The sequence below is a fragment of the Vicugna pacos genome, chromosome 32 (genome assembly GCF_048564905.1).
Source record: "Vicugna pacos chromosome 32, VicPac4, whole genome shotgun sequence".
Lineage (NCBI taxonomy): Eukaryota > Metazoa > Chordata > Mammalia > Artiodactyla > Camelidae > Vicugna > Vicugna pacos.
The window spans coordinates 10780440-10798992 of NC_133018.1; the positions used below are offsets into that span (position 1 = coordinate 10780440).

General features: G+C 43.1%; 2 protein-coding genes across 14 annotated transcripts in view; one reads left to right on the top strand and one right to left on the bottom strand.

Annotated features, from left to right (window-relative positions):
* GIT2 (GIT ArfGAP 2) overlaps positions 1 to 2793 on the bottom strand; it is a 46731-nt gene extending 43938 nt beyond the window's left edge. For 11 of the 12 annotated variants that reach the window (XM_072953602.1, XM_072953598.1, XM_072953603.1 and 8 more), the window contains exon 1: positions 2597 to 2780. In XM_072953602.1, coding sequence (XP_072809703.1) covers positions 2597 to 2648 — 52 coding nt within the window. In that variant the 5' untranslated portion in view covers positions 2649 to 2780. Of the gene's footprint in view, positions 1 to 2596 lie in introns of all 12 variants that reach the window. The other variant, XM_072953605.1, reaches the window with a different exon arrangement.
* A 4119-nt stretch (positions 2794 to 6912) lies between these two features.
* Positions 6913 to 18553, top strand: part of ANKRD13A (ankyrin repeat domain 13A) — a 29744-nt gene continuing 18103 nt past the window's right edge. The window contains exons 1-2 of one of the 2 annotated variants that reach the window (XM_006204773.3): positions 6913 to 7315; positions 17895 to 18027. In XM_006204773.3, the coding sequence (XP_006204835.1) occupies positions 7220 to 7315; positions 17895 to 18027 (229 nt within the window). In that variant the 5' untranslated portion in view covers positions 6913 to 7219. The remainder of the gene's footprint in view (positions 7316 to 17894; positions 18028 to 18553) is intronic. The other variant, XM_072953235.1, reaches the window with a different exon arrangement.

Below are 18553 nucleotides of genomic sequence, written 5' to 3' on the forward strand. Positions count from 1 at the left end.
CTCAGCGAGTTACCTCTTTGAGGGTCCTCATCATGGATCAAAGGGAAAGAACAACACACGTTAGGGGAGTGAGGATACAAAGAGTAAGTAGAGTTCCTTGCATATGGTTAAGTTCTCAGTAGCGTCCGCTGCTATAACCTGGAACGTTTCACATGAACACTGTGTTACTACAGCGAAAAATCTCAGTGGGGTTTTCAGGTAGTTGAACTCAGAGTAGGATATGAACTAGAGTCATTTAAAAGAAAAGTAAACTGTTTACTAAAATGTGATCATAGTTAATTAAATTTGTGCTAGGAAATAAAGTACCACTATGCCATTCTAAAAAGCAAAGATTGGAAGCATCAAGATGAAGGATCCCTACAAACATACAACAGCTTTGCTTTTTGCTAACAGTCCTGCTACTAATCACACTCACACACATACACACAAAATTTGTTTTGAAGATCAGCTTTGGTTTTCCCGTATCATTCAGAGGATTCACAATTTTCTTGGAGGAAGTTAAAGAGGAACAAGATAGCAAGAATTTAATAGAGTCTCCATTAATCACCTTAACATCATGAATCAGAATCCCATGGATAGAATATTAGAATGTTAACAACACTGTAAAATCCAAATCGAGTTTGTATGACTGAGGCTGGGTGAACCCCTTCCAGTTTATCTGAGAGTTTTATGCCAGGGCTTCTAAACCTGGGGTCCCGGAACACAACAAACGGGCTTCAGAAAAATCTGCGAACCCACTGAGAAGCCTTAACGTAGATTCTGAGTGAAAGAGTAAGTACGTGTGCATTTTCTGGGGAGAAGGCCTTAGCATTCTTCAGAATCTCAAAGGAATCTCGAACCCTAACGGTAACTCACTGGGGCTTTGCAGAAAAAAGGCAGCACAAATTCCCAGCTGCTCAAGTTCACAGAACATTTCAAGGTAGCCTAATTATATTCAAAACAGGAAGGAAGTGACTCAAGTCTCTGTAGATTAGGCATATGAGACAACAACTAAAATGATACAATGGAAGAGAAAATGTTCTGAAATGCACAGAACGCTGCAGAAGCAGGAGGCAGTATTTAGGGTGCCAGTGGAGGTAAGTTTTCCTTTGCCCCATAACCATCCACTGAGAAGCAAAAAAATGCATTTCAAGAGGAAGTCTGAATCTAGATTCATGTGAATCAAACATCACAGAAAGTTCAACCAGAAACAGGCGAGACAATAAGGAAGTGGAACAAATAACATTTTCAGAGAATACGATGGAGTTTGTATAACACACCACCTTGGTTTCTAAAACAACTCTTTTTAAACTCCTCCACCCATCTCCCTATCTTCAAAGGAAACTGGCAACCCCACCTACATAATACAGGCCATGAAATAACCACATAAGGTGTGAGTTATCATAGTACGATTTAAAATCAGTCTCTGCTTTCACATGACAAGATGAAGTTTGGAACAGTTGCAAAAACACTGGTGTTCAATGACTTCATTAAGATTGTTTACTGGACACTATTAGGCCAAAGAAACCACCTTACCTTTGGAATCACTTCAAACTCAAAGCAGATAAATCCACCACTAAAAACAGCATAAGGATCTGTCAATTTAGTTCCAACTGCTCAGACGGATCTGAACTCTAGATCTGAAAACGACGCATGGTTTTGGCCTTCCAATGCGCCCACAGGCCGATACTGCCTGAACGCCCAAATGGGTCTACCTGCTAGTGATTTTGGTGTGTGTGCGTTTGTTCTGTAAGCTGTAATTAATGTATGATTTAGAAATTCAACTATAGCTTTAAGGGATAGTAAAGGTTCTGTACAAAAAAGAAAAAAAAAAAGCACCCAACCCCAAAAACACCTTAGTTGTGATGATCCTAAGACTATTCAACGAATCGTCCCTAACACTGAGCACGGTACTCCGGATGATCCCCATCGGAAAAATGAGGAAATCAAGGCTTGGTCAAACGAAGTCACCAGCCCAAGGTCACCCAGAGGCAAAAATCTAGTTTGAAGTCAGGCCGTTCAGATCCCAGAACTTGACAAGAAGCCCTGCCTCCTAGATGCTGGATGCGTTTGCAAGACCCCAACATCCTGGAGATTCTCCCCGGTGGAGTGGGTATCCAGAGCGGGGAAATCATCCATGGGGGTCCCCTGGCGAGTCTCAGTGGAGGGAAGCACCATCCCGGCAGGGCACCCTCTGGGGATGGGGGTCTGGGTAGCTGTGGGGAGTGGTGATGACACCTGCAGCCTCGGGGGCCGCAGCTGGGGGAACGCTCGCGAATTTTACTTCTGTAATTGGCCTTCCTGTGGATTGCCCAAGCCCTTTCCTGTTGGGAAAGCGGCCGCGACCCCGCCACCTCCCCGCCCGGCCTGGGACAGAGGGGACGAGAGGGAAGAGAGCGAAGGGAGGGGCGGGAGGGCGGCGGCCCCCTGCCCGCCCCGCTCTGACAGGCCCGGGACGGGTCCTGCCCCCAGGCTGCCCCGGTTCCTCCCTGCCGCGACCCAAGGCACGGGGTGCAGAGCTCGACCGCCGGGACCCGCCCGGCCCGAGGGGGCGGCCCCGGGGCAGGGGTCCCGGCTCAGAGAGCTGAGGGGAGCGGGCCTGGCCGGTGCGACTCACCCGGCCCGCTGCAGTCAGCGCACACTTCGCTGCTCCGGAGCCGCTTCGACATGGCTCCCGCCTCCCACCTGCCGGGAACCTGGGGCCCCGGGACAGCGAAGGCGGCGACGGCGGCGCTTCCGCTCTAACGGGTCCCCGCGGCGGCGCTGGCGGAGGCGCCTCTCCCCTCAGCGCCTCGCAGCCGCCGCGCAGCACGCATGCGCGGGGAGGTGCCCTTCGGTGACGGCAGGTCATGTGACCCGAGAGGGCACGCTGCCTTGTCGCCATCTTGGGTGAGGGCAGGTATCTTCTGACCTACTTTCAAATCTCCTTGAATTTGGTTCTGCCTCTCGGGGACATTCGCTTAATATTAGGGGAAGCAGCAAAGCGTTGTTACCAGAAGTCTGCAGCCACAACCTTCCTGAGGCGATCAACAGTGAAGTCATTTAGCATAAATTTGGCCAAGTTCGTTTATTTATTCCTTTCTGTATAAACAACTGTTTGTTGAACATCTGCTATACTCCACACTGGTTCCAGGCACTGGAGAAAGAACAGTGAGCCAAGACAGAATTTCCTCTCCTTATGGAGCTTACATTCAACTGCACTAGGTCTACAATAAATTACGTAAAATAGGGATATGTTAGTTCTTTTTTATGCTACAGTTTTAATCTCCTCTGCAAGATGGAGATAAACCTCTAGCCCACACTTTGCTTTTGTATAGCCTGCTACCTAAAAAATGATTTTTACATTTTTAAAGGTTGTAAAGAAGAAAAAGGAGAAGACAAAGAATATTTAACAAAACTCATATAATGACATGCAAAGCTAAATATTTACTATCTGGCTAAGGACAAATGGAATAATTTACAGAATAGTGTGGTATGCCTACCCCACAGTAAGCCCTCAATAATAGTAGCCCTTATTATTATTGGAACTTGATATTACTATTATTTTCTAATCAACTTTTTTTTGTTATTTTGAGGATAAGAATAGATAACCTAATTTACAGGGTACTGTGAGATAAACACAATGAAATGAGTTTAATCAGTGTGAAGGAGAGCAGAGATGTGACCCTAATGCTAATGAATACTGTGTGTGGTATATATGAACACAACTATAATCTCCATTTAGCAAATACTCGATGCCTATTATGGCCAGGTATTGTTTTGACTTTAGGTACTCTGTGAGCAGCTGCTGTGGAGTTTTCCAACTAGGGAATTAAGAGAGATGTTCAATAAACATGGAACATGAAGAGAAAGAAGGTTAAATTGCACAAGTCTTCTGAAAGGATAGAAAGTCCTGGAAGAGGTCTCAGAGGTCCTGGTCTTTGGTTCATCTTTCCATTTTTATAAACATGTGGGGTGGTGAGGACATAACCACACAATTCCCACACATTCCACAGTGAGAGCCTCTGGGTGCCACCCTGATGCTCCTGCATCCTGTTTTGGCTCACAGACACAAGTCTTCTGGAGTCAACATGTGTGGAGAATGGATTAGGCTAGGATTCTTAAACAGCTGTTGTTGCAGGCATCTGAAAAGCTGAATGTGCACAAGCAGAGGATATGCTTTCAGAATGCATTAAATAACTTCACCCAGCTATGTAGTCTAGTTGTAGACATCTGTGCAGAAAGCTCAGGCTGGTGAGTAGCTGTAAACTGACTTGGTTCTTTGTTGAATCAAGGAGCTATAGTATCTTAGGTTGAAACCCAAAGAATGAACTTAATATCAAGCCAACTGTGATCGAGTCTAACTATTATCTATTAATTCTTTCAGCCATAACCCCAAATTCAAATGGCAGGCTTCAAAAATAAATGACACTCATATACGGAATAAACCACCACCTTAGGTAACTTTGAATCATAACTCAGCTTGTAGTTCAGATAGAACAGTACTTCTCAACTAGAGGTGATTCTTCTCCTCCAGGGGACATTTGGCAATGTCTGGAGACATTTTGGGGGGGGAGTATTACCAGCATCCAGTTGATAGAAAGGCCAGGGATGCTGCTCAACATTCTACAAAGTACAGGACAAGCCCCGCAGAAAGAACTATGTGGTTTACATCCTCCTTTTCAATTTGGAGTCTTCTTATTTTTTTTTTCTCTGATTGCTGTGGCTAGGACTTCCAAAACTATGCTGAATAAAAGTTCCCAGAGTGAACATTCTTATCTTATTCATGATCTTAGAGGAAATGTTTTAGCTTTTCACTGTTGACTATGATGCTAGCTGTAGGGTTGTCATATATGGCCTTTATTATGTTGAAGTATGTCCCCTCTATGCCTCCTTTCTGGAGAGTTTTTATCACACATGTGTGTTGAATTTTATCAAAAGCTTTTTCTGTATCTATTAGGATGATCATATGATTTTTCTTCAATTTGTTAATGTGGTATATTACATTGATTGATTTGTGGCTATTGAAAAATTCTTGCATCCCTGGGTAAATCTTGGGATTTACTTGATCATGATGTATGAGCCCTTTAATGTATTATTGAATAGAAGTAAAACTGTCACTATTGCACATGACATGATACCATCCAAAGAAAGTCCTAAAGATGCCACCAGAAAACAACAAGAGCTCATCAGTGAATTTGGTAAAGTTGCAGGATACAAAATTAATATACAGAAATATACAAAAATTGCATTTTTATACACTAACAATGAAGTCTCAGAAAAAGAAGTTAAGGAAACAATACCATTTACCATTGCATCAAAAATAAAATACCTAGAAATAAACCTACCCAAGGAAGCAGAAAACCTGTACTCTGAAAACTGTAAGACACTGAAAGAAACTGAATACAACACAAATAGATGGAAAGATATACTGTGTTCTCGGATTGAAAGAATCAATATTGTTAAAATGACCATACTACCCAAGGCAATCTACAGATTTAGTGCAATCCCTATCAAATTACCAATGGCATTTTTCACGGAACTAGAACAAATAGTTTTAAATTTGATGTGGAAACACAAAAGACCGTGAATAGCCAAAACAATCTTGAGAAAGAAGAGCTGGAGGAATCATGCTCCCTGACTTCACGCTATACTCAAAGCTACAGTAATCAAAACAGTATGATACTGTCACAAAACCAGATACATAGGCCAATGGAACAGAATAGAGAGCCCAAAAATAAACCCACACACGTATGATTAATTACTCTATGACAGTAAAGGCAAGAATATACAGTGGAGGAAAGACAATCTGTTCAACAAGTGGTGCTGGAAAACCAGACAGTTACATGTAAATCAATGAAATTAGAACATTCTCTGACACTATTTACACAAATAAAGTAAAAATGGATTTAAGACCTAAATGTAAGGTCTACTCTAAAACTTCTAGAAGAAAACATAGGCAGAACCCTCTTTGACATAAATCACAGTGGTATTTTTTTTGGATCCATCTCGTAAAGTAAAGGAAATAAAAGCAAAAATGAACAAATGGGACCTACTTAAACTTAAAAGCTTTTTCACTGCAGATAGACTTGGATAGACTTGGAGGGCATTATGCTAAGTCAAGTCAGTCAGACAAAGACAAATACTGTATGATATCATTTATATGTGGAATCTAAAAAATACAACAAACTAGTGAACATAACAAAAAAGCAGATTCAGATACAGAAAACAATCTAGTGGTTACCCATGAGGAGGGAGGAGAGGGGCAATATAGGGGTGGGAGAGGGAGAGGCACTAACTATTGGGTTTAAGATAGGCTCAAGGATATATTGTACAACATGGGGAATATTGTCAGTATTGCATAACTGTAAACAGAAAGTAAGCTTTAAAAATTGTATAAAAATTTTTGAAAGTAAAAAATAAAAAATTGGAGCTGCCAGAACACCAGAACAGGAAAAAAAAATTGTGGTTCAAAACATGCCAAAGTTGAGAAACTCTGAGACAGAATCATCCCCCTATGGAGCTATTTAATGTCACTTCTCCGGGGTTTATCATTCCCCCTTGACAATTGTTCAGTGTTGCCCACTTCCAAAATGGCTCCCGACCAATTATGGGAGCATCTGCCCAGGTCCAAAAAGGCTGCAAGGGAGTCAGTGGCTGGAATGGTTTGGTCCAGGCTCCTCGGGTCACCCCCGGCCGCAGAGCGGATGGAAGAGGCCCAGTTGTGGACCGAACCATATGAGACAACTGGAGCAGGGGGAAAGGGGCTGATGAAGACTAGACCGGGTTTCCCACGCAGAGATCGTGAGCTAAACGAGAGAGCTTTAGCTCTGTTTGGGTCGTTACACTGTGTTTCTCGGTGTGGGGCTGGAGGTGGGTGGGATCGGGCGGGCCTCGGGCCGGGTGGCTGGCCTTGCCTTCCCCCGCCGCGGCGCGCGGTGGCTCGCTCTCCGCACTTCCCTGTTTGGGGCAGTTCGGCCCGCAGAACTCGGTTCGGGAGCTGTCAGCGCGGGCGGGAGCGCGGCGGGGCGCGGGGTGGGCGCGGCCGACCCCGTCCCCGACCCGGCCCGCGACCCCCGACCTCCCGCGCGCCCCGCACCCGGCCCGCTCGGCCGCGCAGCCGAGTACCGCGCCCCTCGCTCGCTCGTCTGGTTCTTTCGCTCGCCGGCCGCGGGGCGGGCGGCCGGACGGGCGCCGGAGACCCCGCCGGGGCCGAGGCTTGGCAAGCGGGCGGTGCGGGCCCGGCTGCGGCCTCCTCGCCATGTCTTCGGCCCGCGACGCCAGCGGCCACTTCCCCTTACACCTCCTGGTCTGGAACAACGACTACCGGCAGCTGGAGAAGGAGCTGCGGGGCCAGGTGAGGGGCAGGGCGGGGGTCCGCCCCGGCGAGAGGAGGGGGGAGTCGGGGGTCGTATCGCCTCGCTGAGCCCATCTCCAGCCCTCTGTCCTCGGGGCCGCGCAGACCTCTTCCATTCTGCAGTCGTCGGACAATAATAATAACAATAACAGGACATGTGTTGAGTGCTTAATGTGTGCCAGGCCCTGTGCCGAGGGTTTTCTGTACATTATCTCTCTTAGCCTTTCCAACAACCCTGGGAGGTGGGTACTATTATTACATTTGACAGAGAAGGAAACTGAGGCTCTCAGAGATTATGTGCCTGACACAAGGACGCTCACCTAATAAATACCAAGCCGGGATTTTAACTCTGGCCCGCGGACTCCCTCGCGCGGGATCTTAACCATTTAGGCCTGCCTCTTCCCGAAATGTATGAGCCACACACACCTCTCACCCCACCCATCCTTTTTATAAGGAAGGGCTTGGTTGGGTTTGAAGTCCAGGTTCTAACCTGCCCTGTGACCTTGGGCAAGGCATTTTCCCTCGCTGGCCCACATCCACTGATTTGTAGAATGGGAGTGTTGATACCGATGTAGGCAAACCTGGTGCTTGACAATTATCCATAGGTCTGGGGGAGGCCCAGGAATCAGCATTTTAGCAAGCTCCCCAGGGAGGCTGATATATACTAAAGTTTGAGAATCACTGGTGCACAGCATCCTTAAAATCACTTGGTATTCTAAAGTGCTTTGATTGCTTGTCTTTTATTTATTGCCATTGTTAGGAGCAATGGTTTTCAGTTGGAGCTGACTTCATTCCCCCATCCCACACATCTGGTAATTCATGGAGACATTTTTCGTCATTACAAGTGGGGAGTGGGTGCCACTGGAATCTAGTGGGTAGAGGCCAGGGATGCTGTTCAGTATTCTATAATGCACAAGTGTATGACACCCTTTCTCCCCAACTAAGATTTATCTGTCCCAAAATATCAGTAGCATTTTTGCTTGAGAAACTCTGTCTTAAAGGTATCCCAGCAGTTCTGGGAGGTATTGGTACCCTCAAGTTACAAGCTAACAGACTTAGCAGTTAGGATAAGGATTTGTAATTATTTGGTATAATTGTTCTTGACTTCATTTTATCCACTGGGCTAAAGTTCTGGGTTTTGAATGGCTCAACTTCGATGCTGTCATTGTCAAGAAATTTTAGAGGAAAAGGAGCATTGGTACTCTTTTGGTTGGCAAACACTGAGCAAGGTCAACACCACCCCATTTGATGAACAGTTACTGCTAAGCATGTTCTTGTACCCTGCCTTCTTTAAGTCTGTTGAGCGCCCACTGGAAGTCAGAAGTCGCCCTTTTTTCATTTTAAATTCTCTGTCCAGACAGAATAAGCTTTCGTTGTAAGAATCATTGCTCTTAATTAGATCATGCCCCCAGAGTAAATGATTCACCGTTAGGCATCTCGGTGTACCATAAGATTTAATTCCCGTTCTCTAACTAGACGTGGCTCAGAGGGAATCCTCCATCATTTTGCTCTCAGTTTTAAGTCTCACCTTGGACACTTTAAAAATGACCGGACAGTCCTGCTTTTAGGTCTGCTGCATTTTGCATCTGCATTCCTCAGTATTGGGGCCACCCAGCTTCTTGCGAAATATTGAGGTACAGTACCAGGAAAGTCACAAAACCAAAATCCTATTTAATGGAGAGGTTCATCACTGTCATTAAACCACACACATGTTCAATACTGATTTCTGAAAAGAGCAGGCTTCCTGTTCATGGGAGGGGAAGAAAGAAGTTTAAATGAAGTGCAGTCTTTCTTTTTAGAAAAACTTGTTTGAGAAGAACAGAGTCTTGGTTTGTAACTTACAGTGTGGCACGGATGAATTATCTCTTTCTCCTGCAAACGGTGACAGAAATGTTCATCGAAAAGTTCTCTGTGCCTCTTACCTTGAAAAACATTAAGAACGTTTGCGATTAGAAAATTAAAATTTTGCAGCAGGTTGTCCTGGAGTAAATTGGTCTTTTAATGCCTTTGACTGCTAAGGAGGTCAAGAAAAAACATTCATCTTTGCTAATTATTTGGTTTTGCTTTTGTTATTGGGGTTATCACTGTAGATCATTCCGCAGGATTCTGTTTTCTCTTGGGCTGGGGTAGCTGAAGTGTATTCAAAAAGAACATCTTGACCATGGAGACTTGACTGTCATTGCCACGCAATCCAATTTTGATCCTGAATCCTGGCCATTGAAGGAGTGGAGATGTGCCTGGCTTCAAGGGCAGTTGGACAGGACCCTGTGTGCAGAAGTACCTCGTGCTTGGTTTAAAGCTCTGCTGTTATCATCTTGAAATTCTTAACTTTTTTAGAAAAATTAGGACCCTAGCATTTTCATTTTTCTCTAGGTCCTGCAAATTATGTAACTGGTTCAGAGTCAAGAAATTGATAATTGATATCATTAAAATACAAGGCAGGGAATATTTTGTTGCTTTCCTGTTTATTGAGGTCCTCTGTTGATTACAAAACAGCTACCTACTCCTGTGACTTGGAAGCAGTTAGGTTAATGGCCAGTACTAATGCTCATCCATTTGTGATCCTGGGTGCGTAACTGACCCTTGCCAAATTGTTTCATCACCTGTCAAAATAGAGTGACACTGAATGCTTACTGTTTTGCCAGGCACTGTGCTGAAATGTTTTGTGTGCAGTTTTCAATTTAATTCTCACACCAATCCCCTGGGGTGAATTCTGTTGTGATTCCCATTTTACAGATGAGGAAACTGAGGTTGGAGAGGTTCAGTCCTGTGCTTACGCAGGGGTCGAACCAGGATGTCAACCCAGACAGTTGGTCCCTGCTTTAATCCTGTATTCTTAATCCTTCCACTTTGTTCCTTTCAGTAAAAGTGCCCCCATGTCAGGATTCCAGACAACGAGGCGGAGAACAGATCTGACAGCCCAGGCATGTCATAAATGGGGGCAGTACCTACCATTCACCCTGGTTGCTGCTGTTATTATTGTAATTGTCCTGGGAATGTAGATTCTTTTATGTGCATTCCAGTTTTTCTACAAAGAACACGTATTGGTTGCATAATTAAAAACAAAAAATTCCTATCACCCCAGCAAGGAAACCAGGCGGTTTCACTTAAGGCTTTTGTTTGTCAGTAAGTTTTTGCTGTCTGTTCCTTCATTCCTTCCGTCCCACGAGTGAGACTTGAAGTAGGCACGCTGGTAGCTGTAAGAATTTTATTTTGCTCAAGGAACAGCAGCACAGAAAGAATCATGTTTATCCAGATGAAGAGGAGAAGCACATGTTTCTGAGCGTGTGTGAGTCAGCCCCAGTCCCACCGTCTTGCTAATAGCTGGAGTTCGCTGCTTGTATAACTTTGCCAACTATGAGATTATTTCAAGCTTTCAACGTTTGCTCAGCAGATGCACTTTATTAAGTGCCTCTTAACCCATCAGCTCTACTGTCTTGAATATTCACTGGAGCCTTGAAGTTGGTTGGTGCAGTTTGAAATGATTTGTGTTATGGTTGTGTCATTTGTAACTTAGCCAAAGAGGTCTGTTCAACATCTCTGGTCTTCCTACTGATGCTGGGAGAATGAATGAAAAATTTAAGGGGACAAATGCAAAGGTCAGTCAGTGCCGTCTTAGTCAGGGGAGGGGAAACCCTGGGACAGAGTCGGGTGGAGGGTGGCAGCCCCGGGTTAGGAGCCAGCAGGTGAAAAAGCACAGAATCTGGGCAAGAGGAAGAGGATGTTCTGAGCAGCAGCAGTGCTCGGAGCCTAACGGGGAACTACCCTGGGGTTCTCATCCCAGCCTGGGGCAAGGCTGGGTGAGGCCACTGGGCACACAGTCAAGCCAGTGCCTGTTAGCTGGAGGCCTGCCAGGAGCCAGAGGCTGTGAATCCAAGATAAAGAGCCAGGAGCCTGCTCTCAGGTGCTCTTCCTCAGCCCGCAGTGGCTCAGGCTTGGCTTAGGAGCCAGGCCTATATGGATACCTCCCACGACTCCCGAACTGGGGTGGGAGAACCAGCTCAGGCCGCAGCCGCAGAGGACCAGGGTGCACGGGAATGAGGGTGGTTGTCCTCCTAAGAGAATGCATTGGGGCCAGTGAGCATCCTCTTGCCTGAGGCCCCCCAGGAGGTAGGTCCCTGTGATAGTTTCTGGAGCTTTCACTGCGTGCTAGGTACCAAGGCTCAGAGGGCTTAAGTGACTCACCTGAGGCTACTGAGGGACCCGGCAGTGGGCCCAGTTGTCTGCTCTGCAGACAGAAAGACAGACAGACTCAGCTCCGCCTTTACGGCCGCTGGAGTTCAGCAGGCTGGTCAAGAGAGCTTGGATGAGAAAAGTCGGTGGGCTTCAATTAGCACACAGGGAGATGTGCAGAAATCTCCTTCCTTTTCTTCTTTTGGGGCACTATGATAGTGGAAGAGGGGCGGGCATTTTTTTACGTGGTATAGCTCATGACTGAAGAACCTGAAAAGAAAAGCGTAAATGATGAGCTTTGAAAGTGAATTCCAGTTCAATTCTGAAAGCTCTTGCTCACTAAACTGATGTCATTAGTTGAAGACCCTACGCCCCACTATTAACCATAAGATAATTTGAACAAATCCCTTTTAGGGGGAAAGTGACAGCTTACATGAAACTATGCAGTGTGGGTATATGGTAGTAAGTGTGAACTCCTCTGAGTGCTTACTCTGGGGTTAGGCATTGTGCCTTTGCCCTTATAAAAACTTTGCAAGGTAGGTGGTTCTTTTTTTTTTTTTTTTTAATTTCCATTTTACAAGAGAGCAAACTGAAGCCCAGGAGAAATTAAGCAACTTGTCAAACAGCATATAGATGGCAGATTAGTTTTTATTTTTAATTTACTTTTTTAAAATTGAAGTATAGTCAGTTTACAATGTTGCATCATTTTCTGGTGTACAGCATAATGCTTCAGTCATCCATATACTACGTATATTGATGGTAGATTAGTTTTATGTTTTGCATGAACCGTATACCTAGGTTGATTTTTAAAACATCTTTATTGAGATATAATTCACTTCTTCAATTCACCGATTGAAGTGTATTATTCACTGTTCTTTAGTATGTTCACTGAGTTGTGCAACTATCATCACTACCACATTCCAGAACATTTTCATCAAAAAGAAACCCCACACCCATTCGCTGTCATTCCGCATTTCCCCCCAATCCCTTCAGCCTCAGGCAACCATTAAGCTACCTGCTGTCTCTATAGATTTGCTCATTCTGGACATTTCATATAAATGGAATCATACACTATCTGGCCTTTTGTGTTTGGCTTCTCTAACCTAATGTGATGTTTTCAAGGTTCATCCATGTCGTGACATGTTTTAGTACTTCGTTCCTTTTTATGGCAGAATAATACCATGTATATAATAATAGTATATATACCACATTTTGTTTATTCATTTGCCAGCTGATGGACATTTATGGCTCCCCCCCCCTTTCTGGCTATTATGTATAATACTGTTATGCACATCTGTGTACATGTTTTTGTGTGGTGGTATATTTTTCTTTTTCTTGGGTAAATACCTACAAGAAGAATTGCTGGGTCTTAACTTTCTGAGGAACTGCCAACTGTTTTTTCAAGTTGCTTGCACATTTCACAGTCCCACCAGCAGTGTATGAGGGTTCTAGTTTCTCCACATCCTTGTCAACACTTGTTATTGTCTGTCTTTTTGATTGTAGCCACCCTAATGGGTATGGAGTGGTATCTCATTGTGGTTTTGATTTGCATTTCCTTAATAATTCGTTATGTTGAGCATCTTTCATGTGCTTGTTGGCCATTGGCATATGTTCTTTGAAGAAATGTCTGTTTAAATCCTTTGCCCATTTAAAAACTGGATTATTTGTCTTTTTGTACTTGAGTCGTTAGACTTCTTCACAAGTTCGGGATACTAGCCCCTTATTAAGTATATATGACTTGCAAATATGTTCTCCCATTCTGTCTTTTTACTTTCTTTATGTCATTTGAAGTACAAGTTTTCAGTTTTAATGAAGTGTAATTTATTTGTATTTTCTTTTATCTCTTATGTTTTTGGTGTTGGATCCGAGAAGGTTTTGCTTAACCCAAGGTCACAAAGATATAATCTTGCGTTTTCTTCTGGGAGTTGTATTGTTTTAGCTCTCACATTTAGGTTTCTGATCAACTTTGAGCTAATTCCTGCATATGGTGTACACATGTGGATATCTGGTTGTTCAGGCACCATTTGTTGAAAAGATTATTCTTTTCCTACTGAATTATCTTGGCACCTTGTTGAAAATCAATTGACCGTAAGTGTGTAAGTTTATTTCTGGACTCTAAACTGTGTTCTGTTGATTTATATGTCTGTCCATATGCCAGTACCACACTGTCTTGATTGCTTTTGTAAATTTTGAAATTTGGAAGTGTGAGTCCTCAAACTTTATTCTTCTTTTCAAGATAGTTTTGGCTGTCTGGGGATATTTGTATTTCTGTATGAATTTCAGTATCAGCTTGTTGATTTCTGCAAAAAGTCAACTGCAATTTTGACAGAGATTGCATTGACTCTGTAGCTCAGTTTAGGAAGTTTTACATGTTAACTATTAAGTCATACAAACCATGAACATGGGCTGTTTTTCCATTTATTTAGATCTTAATTTCTATCTGCAATGCTTTATAGTTTTCAGAGTATAAGTTTTGTTCTTTAGTTATTTCTAACTGTTCTGTTCTTTTTGATGCTATTATAAATTGTTTTCTTAATTTCATTTATGAGTTGTTTGTTACAAGTGTATAGATATACAGTTGATTTTTCTATATTGATCTTGTAACCTGCAACCTTGCTGAATTCATTTATTAGTTCTAATAGCTTAAGTGGATTCCTTAGGACTTTATATGAGATCATATTGTCTGTCAGTAGAGACAGTTTTATTTCTTCCTTTCAATCTGAATGCCTTTTTTTTTCTTGCCTTATTGCCCTGGTTACAGCTTCTAGTACAATGTTCAACAGAAGTGATAAAAGAGAACATTCTTGTCTAGTTCCTTATCTTAGGAGGAAGGCATCCAGTCATTCACCATTAAGTAAGATGTTAGCTCTGGGTTTTCCATAGGTGTATGGTCTTTGAGGAAGTTCCCTTCTATTCCTAGTTTGCTGAGGTTTTTTTTTTTTTAATTTTATCATGAACGAGTGTAGGATTTTGTGAAATGCTTTTCCTGCATTGTCTTAGTCCATCTGGGCTGCGATAACAAAATATCACAGAGTGGGTAGTTTATAAACAATAGATATTAATTTCTCATAGTTCTGGAGACTTGAAGTCCAAGATCATGGTGCCAACAGGTTTGGTGTGGTGGCTGGTGAGGGCTCTCTTTCTGATTTGTAGCAGGTGCCTTCTCACTGAAGGCAGAAGAGGGTTAGCAAGCTCTCTGGGGCCTCTTTTATAAGGCACTAATTCCATTCGTGAGGGCACAGCCACCCCCATGCCCAAAGGCTCCACTTCCTAATATCATCATCTTTGGAGATTAGGATTTCAGCATATGAATTTTGGGGGGACACATCACATTCAGATCACAGCATGCATTTATTGAGATGATCATGTGTTATTTTATTTTATTCTATTGATGTGGTATGTTACATTAATTGATTATCAGATGTTAAACCATCCTTGCAATTGTGGGGTAAACTCACTTGGTCATGGTGTACAATAACCCTTTCCATATGTTGCTGAATTTGCTTTGCTAAAATATTGTTGAGGATTTTTGTATCTGTATTCATGAGATATTGGTGGTTTTCTTTTGTGTGTGTGTGATATGTCTGTCGTCAGGATAATACTGGGCTTATAAAATAAGTCGGGAAGTTTTGCTTCCTCTTCTATTTTTTGGGGTTTGTTAAGAATTGGTATTAATTCTTTGAATGTTTGGTAGAATTCACCAGTAAAGGCATCTGAGCCTGAGGTTTTTTTCCTGGGAAGTTGTAAAATTACTGATTCAGTCTCTTTACTTGTTATAAGATTATTCAGATTTTCAATTTTTTTCTTAAGTCAGTGTTGCTAGTTTGTGTCTGTCTAGGAATATGTGCATTTCATCCAAGTTCTCTACTTTGTTGGCATATGGTTGTTCATGGTATTCCTTTATAAGATGCCTTATTTCTGTAGAGTTGGTTAATATACCCTTTTTCATTCCTGATTTTGATAATTTGAGTTTTTTATCCCCCCTTGGTCAGTCTAGCTGAAAGTTTGTCAGTTTTTGTTGATATTCTCCTAGAGCCAACTTTTGGTTTTGTTGATTTTTCTCCGTTTATTTTGTATCCTCTTTTTCACTGACTTCCACTATAATCATCCATTGTTTTTTTTCCTTTTTGTCCATTTATTGTTTTAAATCACCGTCACCAGAATATATTATATCATTCTTCCTTTCTCCTCTCCTTTCACGAGAAAGAGAGGCATTGGAGGCTCTGAACAGTCATAATTAGCCATGCAGAGTGTTCTGCTTCGTGGCTGAGACACACAGTTCTCCCTGTGGTCCAAAACAGAAAAAAGTCAACAACTTAATATATTTGTGTTTGACAGTACACATCGTATCTAACTGCCCAGGAGCTTGCCCTGTTAATCCTTAGTCTGAAATGTTAGTTTTGTTCTGGGGTGTGAATTGAAGTAGAGTTTCCCCTTTTGTGTCACAAATATTGTTAAGCATCTCCAATGTCAGGCAGTGTGCTAAACCTAACACCTTTCATGCAGTAGATTGAAATTGCTGGGTAAAAAAAACAGTATTTATAATAGACAGGAAAGAAGATAATGAATTTGCTAATTATTTCCTGCTAAACTTCGATTAAGTTAATAGTTTTACACTGTTTATATTACTTTGTGTGTTGGGGGGCGGTGATTAGGTTTGTTTATTTATTTTAATGGAGGTAACTGGGTAATTTTTTTAATTAAATTTTTTTTTTAATTTTAAATTTTTGGGGGGAGCAAATAGAGTTTATTTATTATTTATTTATTTATTGGAAGTACTGGGGATTGAACCCAGGACCTTGGGCATTCTAAGGACGCACTCTACCTTTGAGCGCTATATTCTCCTCCATACTTTTTTTTTTTTTTGAAGAACAATGATTTAATGCATATTAGAGACTGGCACATTAGGGTGGCAGAAGCTAAAAAATGTAAGACTTGGATCCTGCCCTTTGGAATTCTCCATCTCTCTGGTGAGACAGAAAAGCCATAGCTTTGGGAGAAGTCAGGGAATCGCAGGTGGTGTGGGCCCCACTCCAGGGGGCATGTTGGCGTGTCAGTGCCAGAGTGAACGCTGAGGTCTGGGGCTGGCCCAGGAGGACGTGTGTTCACTCGGCAGTGTTTTCGAGCACATCAGTTATTCCTTAGTAGCGGTTCCCATCTTCACTCCACCACGACAGTTAGCAAAACGGGAGGTGCAGAAGCTGGTGGCTCGTAGCTGTTTACCCCCAGTCGTACTTACTTGCTTTCCTGTGGCCCAGAGTGGCACGTTCTGGAGTCTTTAGAGGCTGCCCAACGACTAGCATCTCAAATCACATTTTCTAAGAAGTATTATGGCACTGAAACGTTTTCACAGGCCGAAGGTCCTGTGGCAGTTTCTTGTGTTCCCAGGAGAACGCTCAGAGCCATCTTTGGAAGGCAGCAACCATCATTCAGACTGAGCTCACACCAGAGAGCCTGCCGGTTGGCTCTGGACACCCAGCGCAGGTGCTGGAAGGAGGGTCGGAATAGGAATGAAGAGTAACAAGCAAATAGGTTTGTCTAGCCTGGGAGATGGACTGAAATGGCATGTGTGCGGTCTTAAGTTTATTTATAAATATGTCCACGTGGGAGGAGGGTACAGTTCAGTGGTAGAGTGCGTGCTTAGCATGCACAAGGTCCTGGATTCGGTCCCCAGTACCTCTGCCAAATGAATTAATGAATGAATAAATAAACAAACAAATAAATAAATAAACCTTATTGCCTCCCTCGCCAAAAATTTAAAATCTTTTTGTTTTAAATGTCCACAGACACGTCTGGCAGATCAGGCTCACTGACTGTAGGACCCGTGGGTACTGTGACTTCAGGGCACTTGGAACTCAACACACAATCACGAGAGAGGTGTTTTGGTGGGAATCCAGCTAGAGGATGTAATTTTATACTAGCCCAAATTATCTTCTGTGCTTTCAGTTTTGATTAAAGTCCTTCACTTCCTGTTCTAGACCTGAATGCTGATACGTGCTGGAGAAATCTCCCATGTTCCGGGTCATCGGGTGGTTGCGTTTCCATGTGGACTTAATTTGTGTGCTGTTGGGTTGAGCGCTGTTGGTGCGTGGGGTTATGTCTGATGATCTGAGGCCTATAGCCAATGTTTATTTATGAGGCACTTAACTTTATAGAAAAAGGAAGTCAGTAACTGTCATCTTTATTTATAGCCCTCAGATTCATGTTTCAGTCTTGCCCACATGTTGTCATTGTTCCGTATATTGCTGTCATGAATGTGCGAATACTATTTTAAATTTTTATACTTAATATTAATAATAATATTATATTATTTTTATACTTAATAATAATAATAATAACCTCAAACTCACTTACACATTTTTGTATAATATATCCAATTATATAAATGCCAGTCTTTACATTACAGAACGTGGAGGCTCTGGATCCACGAGGTCGAACCTTATTGCATCTTGCTGTTTCTCTGGGACATTTGGAATCTGCTAGAGTCTTGCTCCGACATAAAGCAGATGTTACGAAAGAAAATCGTGAGGGCTGGACAGGCAAGTATACTTGTCAAAAATAAATGTAAAGCCTTTCATTTTGTTTTCTCTTTCTGAATAAGGGCCAGTCTCAATCCTCATTGTGCTCAGAGTCATCTTTATCTTAAGGCTCTTTCTCTCTTGGGACTTGGCGCCAGGCGAGGAGATGAGAGCCTCAGATGCTGCTGGCTGAGCGGCAGCACAATGGTCCCAATTGTGTCCTGGGCCAAAAGCCCTGGGTAGAGGGTGACTCCTCATCCAGAAAGCGGCTCTCAGTGCCACATACGTGAACGTGGAGGCCAGACTCCCCCTGAGGAATGTGATGGTAACTCCAGCGAGTCCATCACGATGAACACAATGAAAAAGAAATTATGGCTGAAAGTAGTAGCCTTTTCCAGTGCAATCCTGGCACTTCACTTTCTGCAAGCTCTCGTACTATTGGTCAGAGTAATTCTGAGTTGACTGAGCAAGGATCCACACAGTCCAAGCCCTGCCTGCCTACCTCCACGCAACCACAGGTTTGTGATCACTCAGCTAAAGCCAGCTC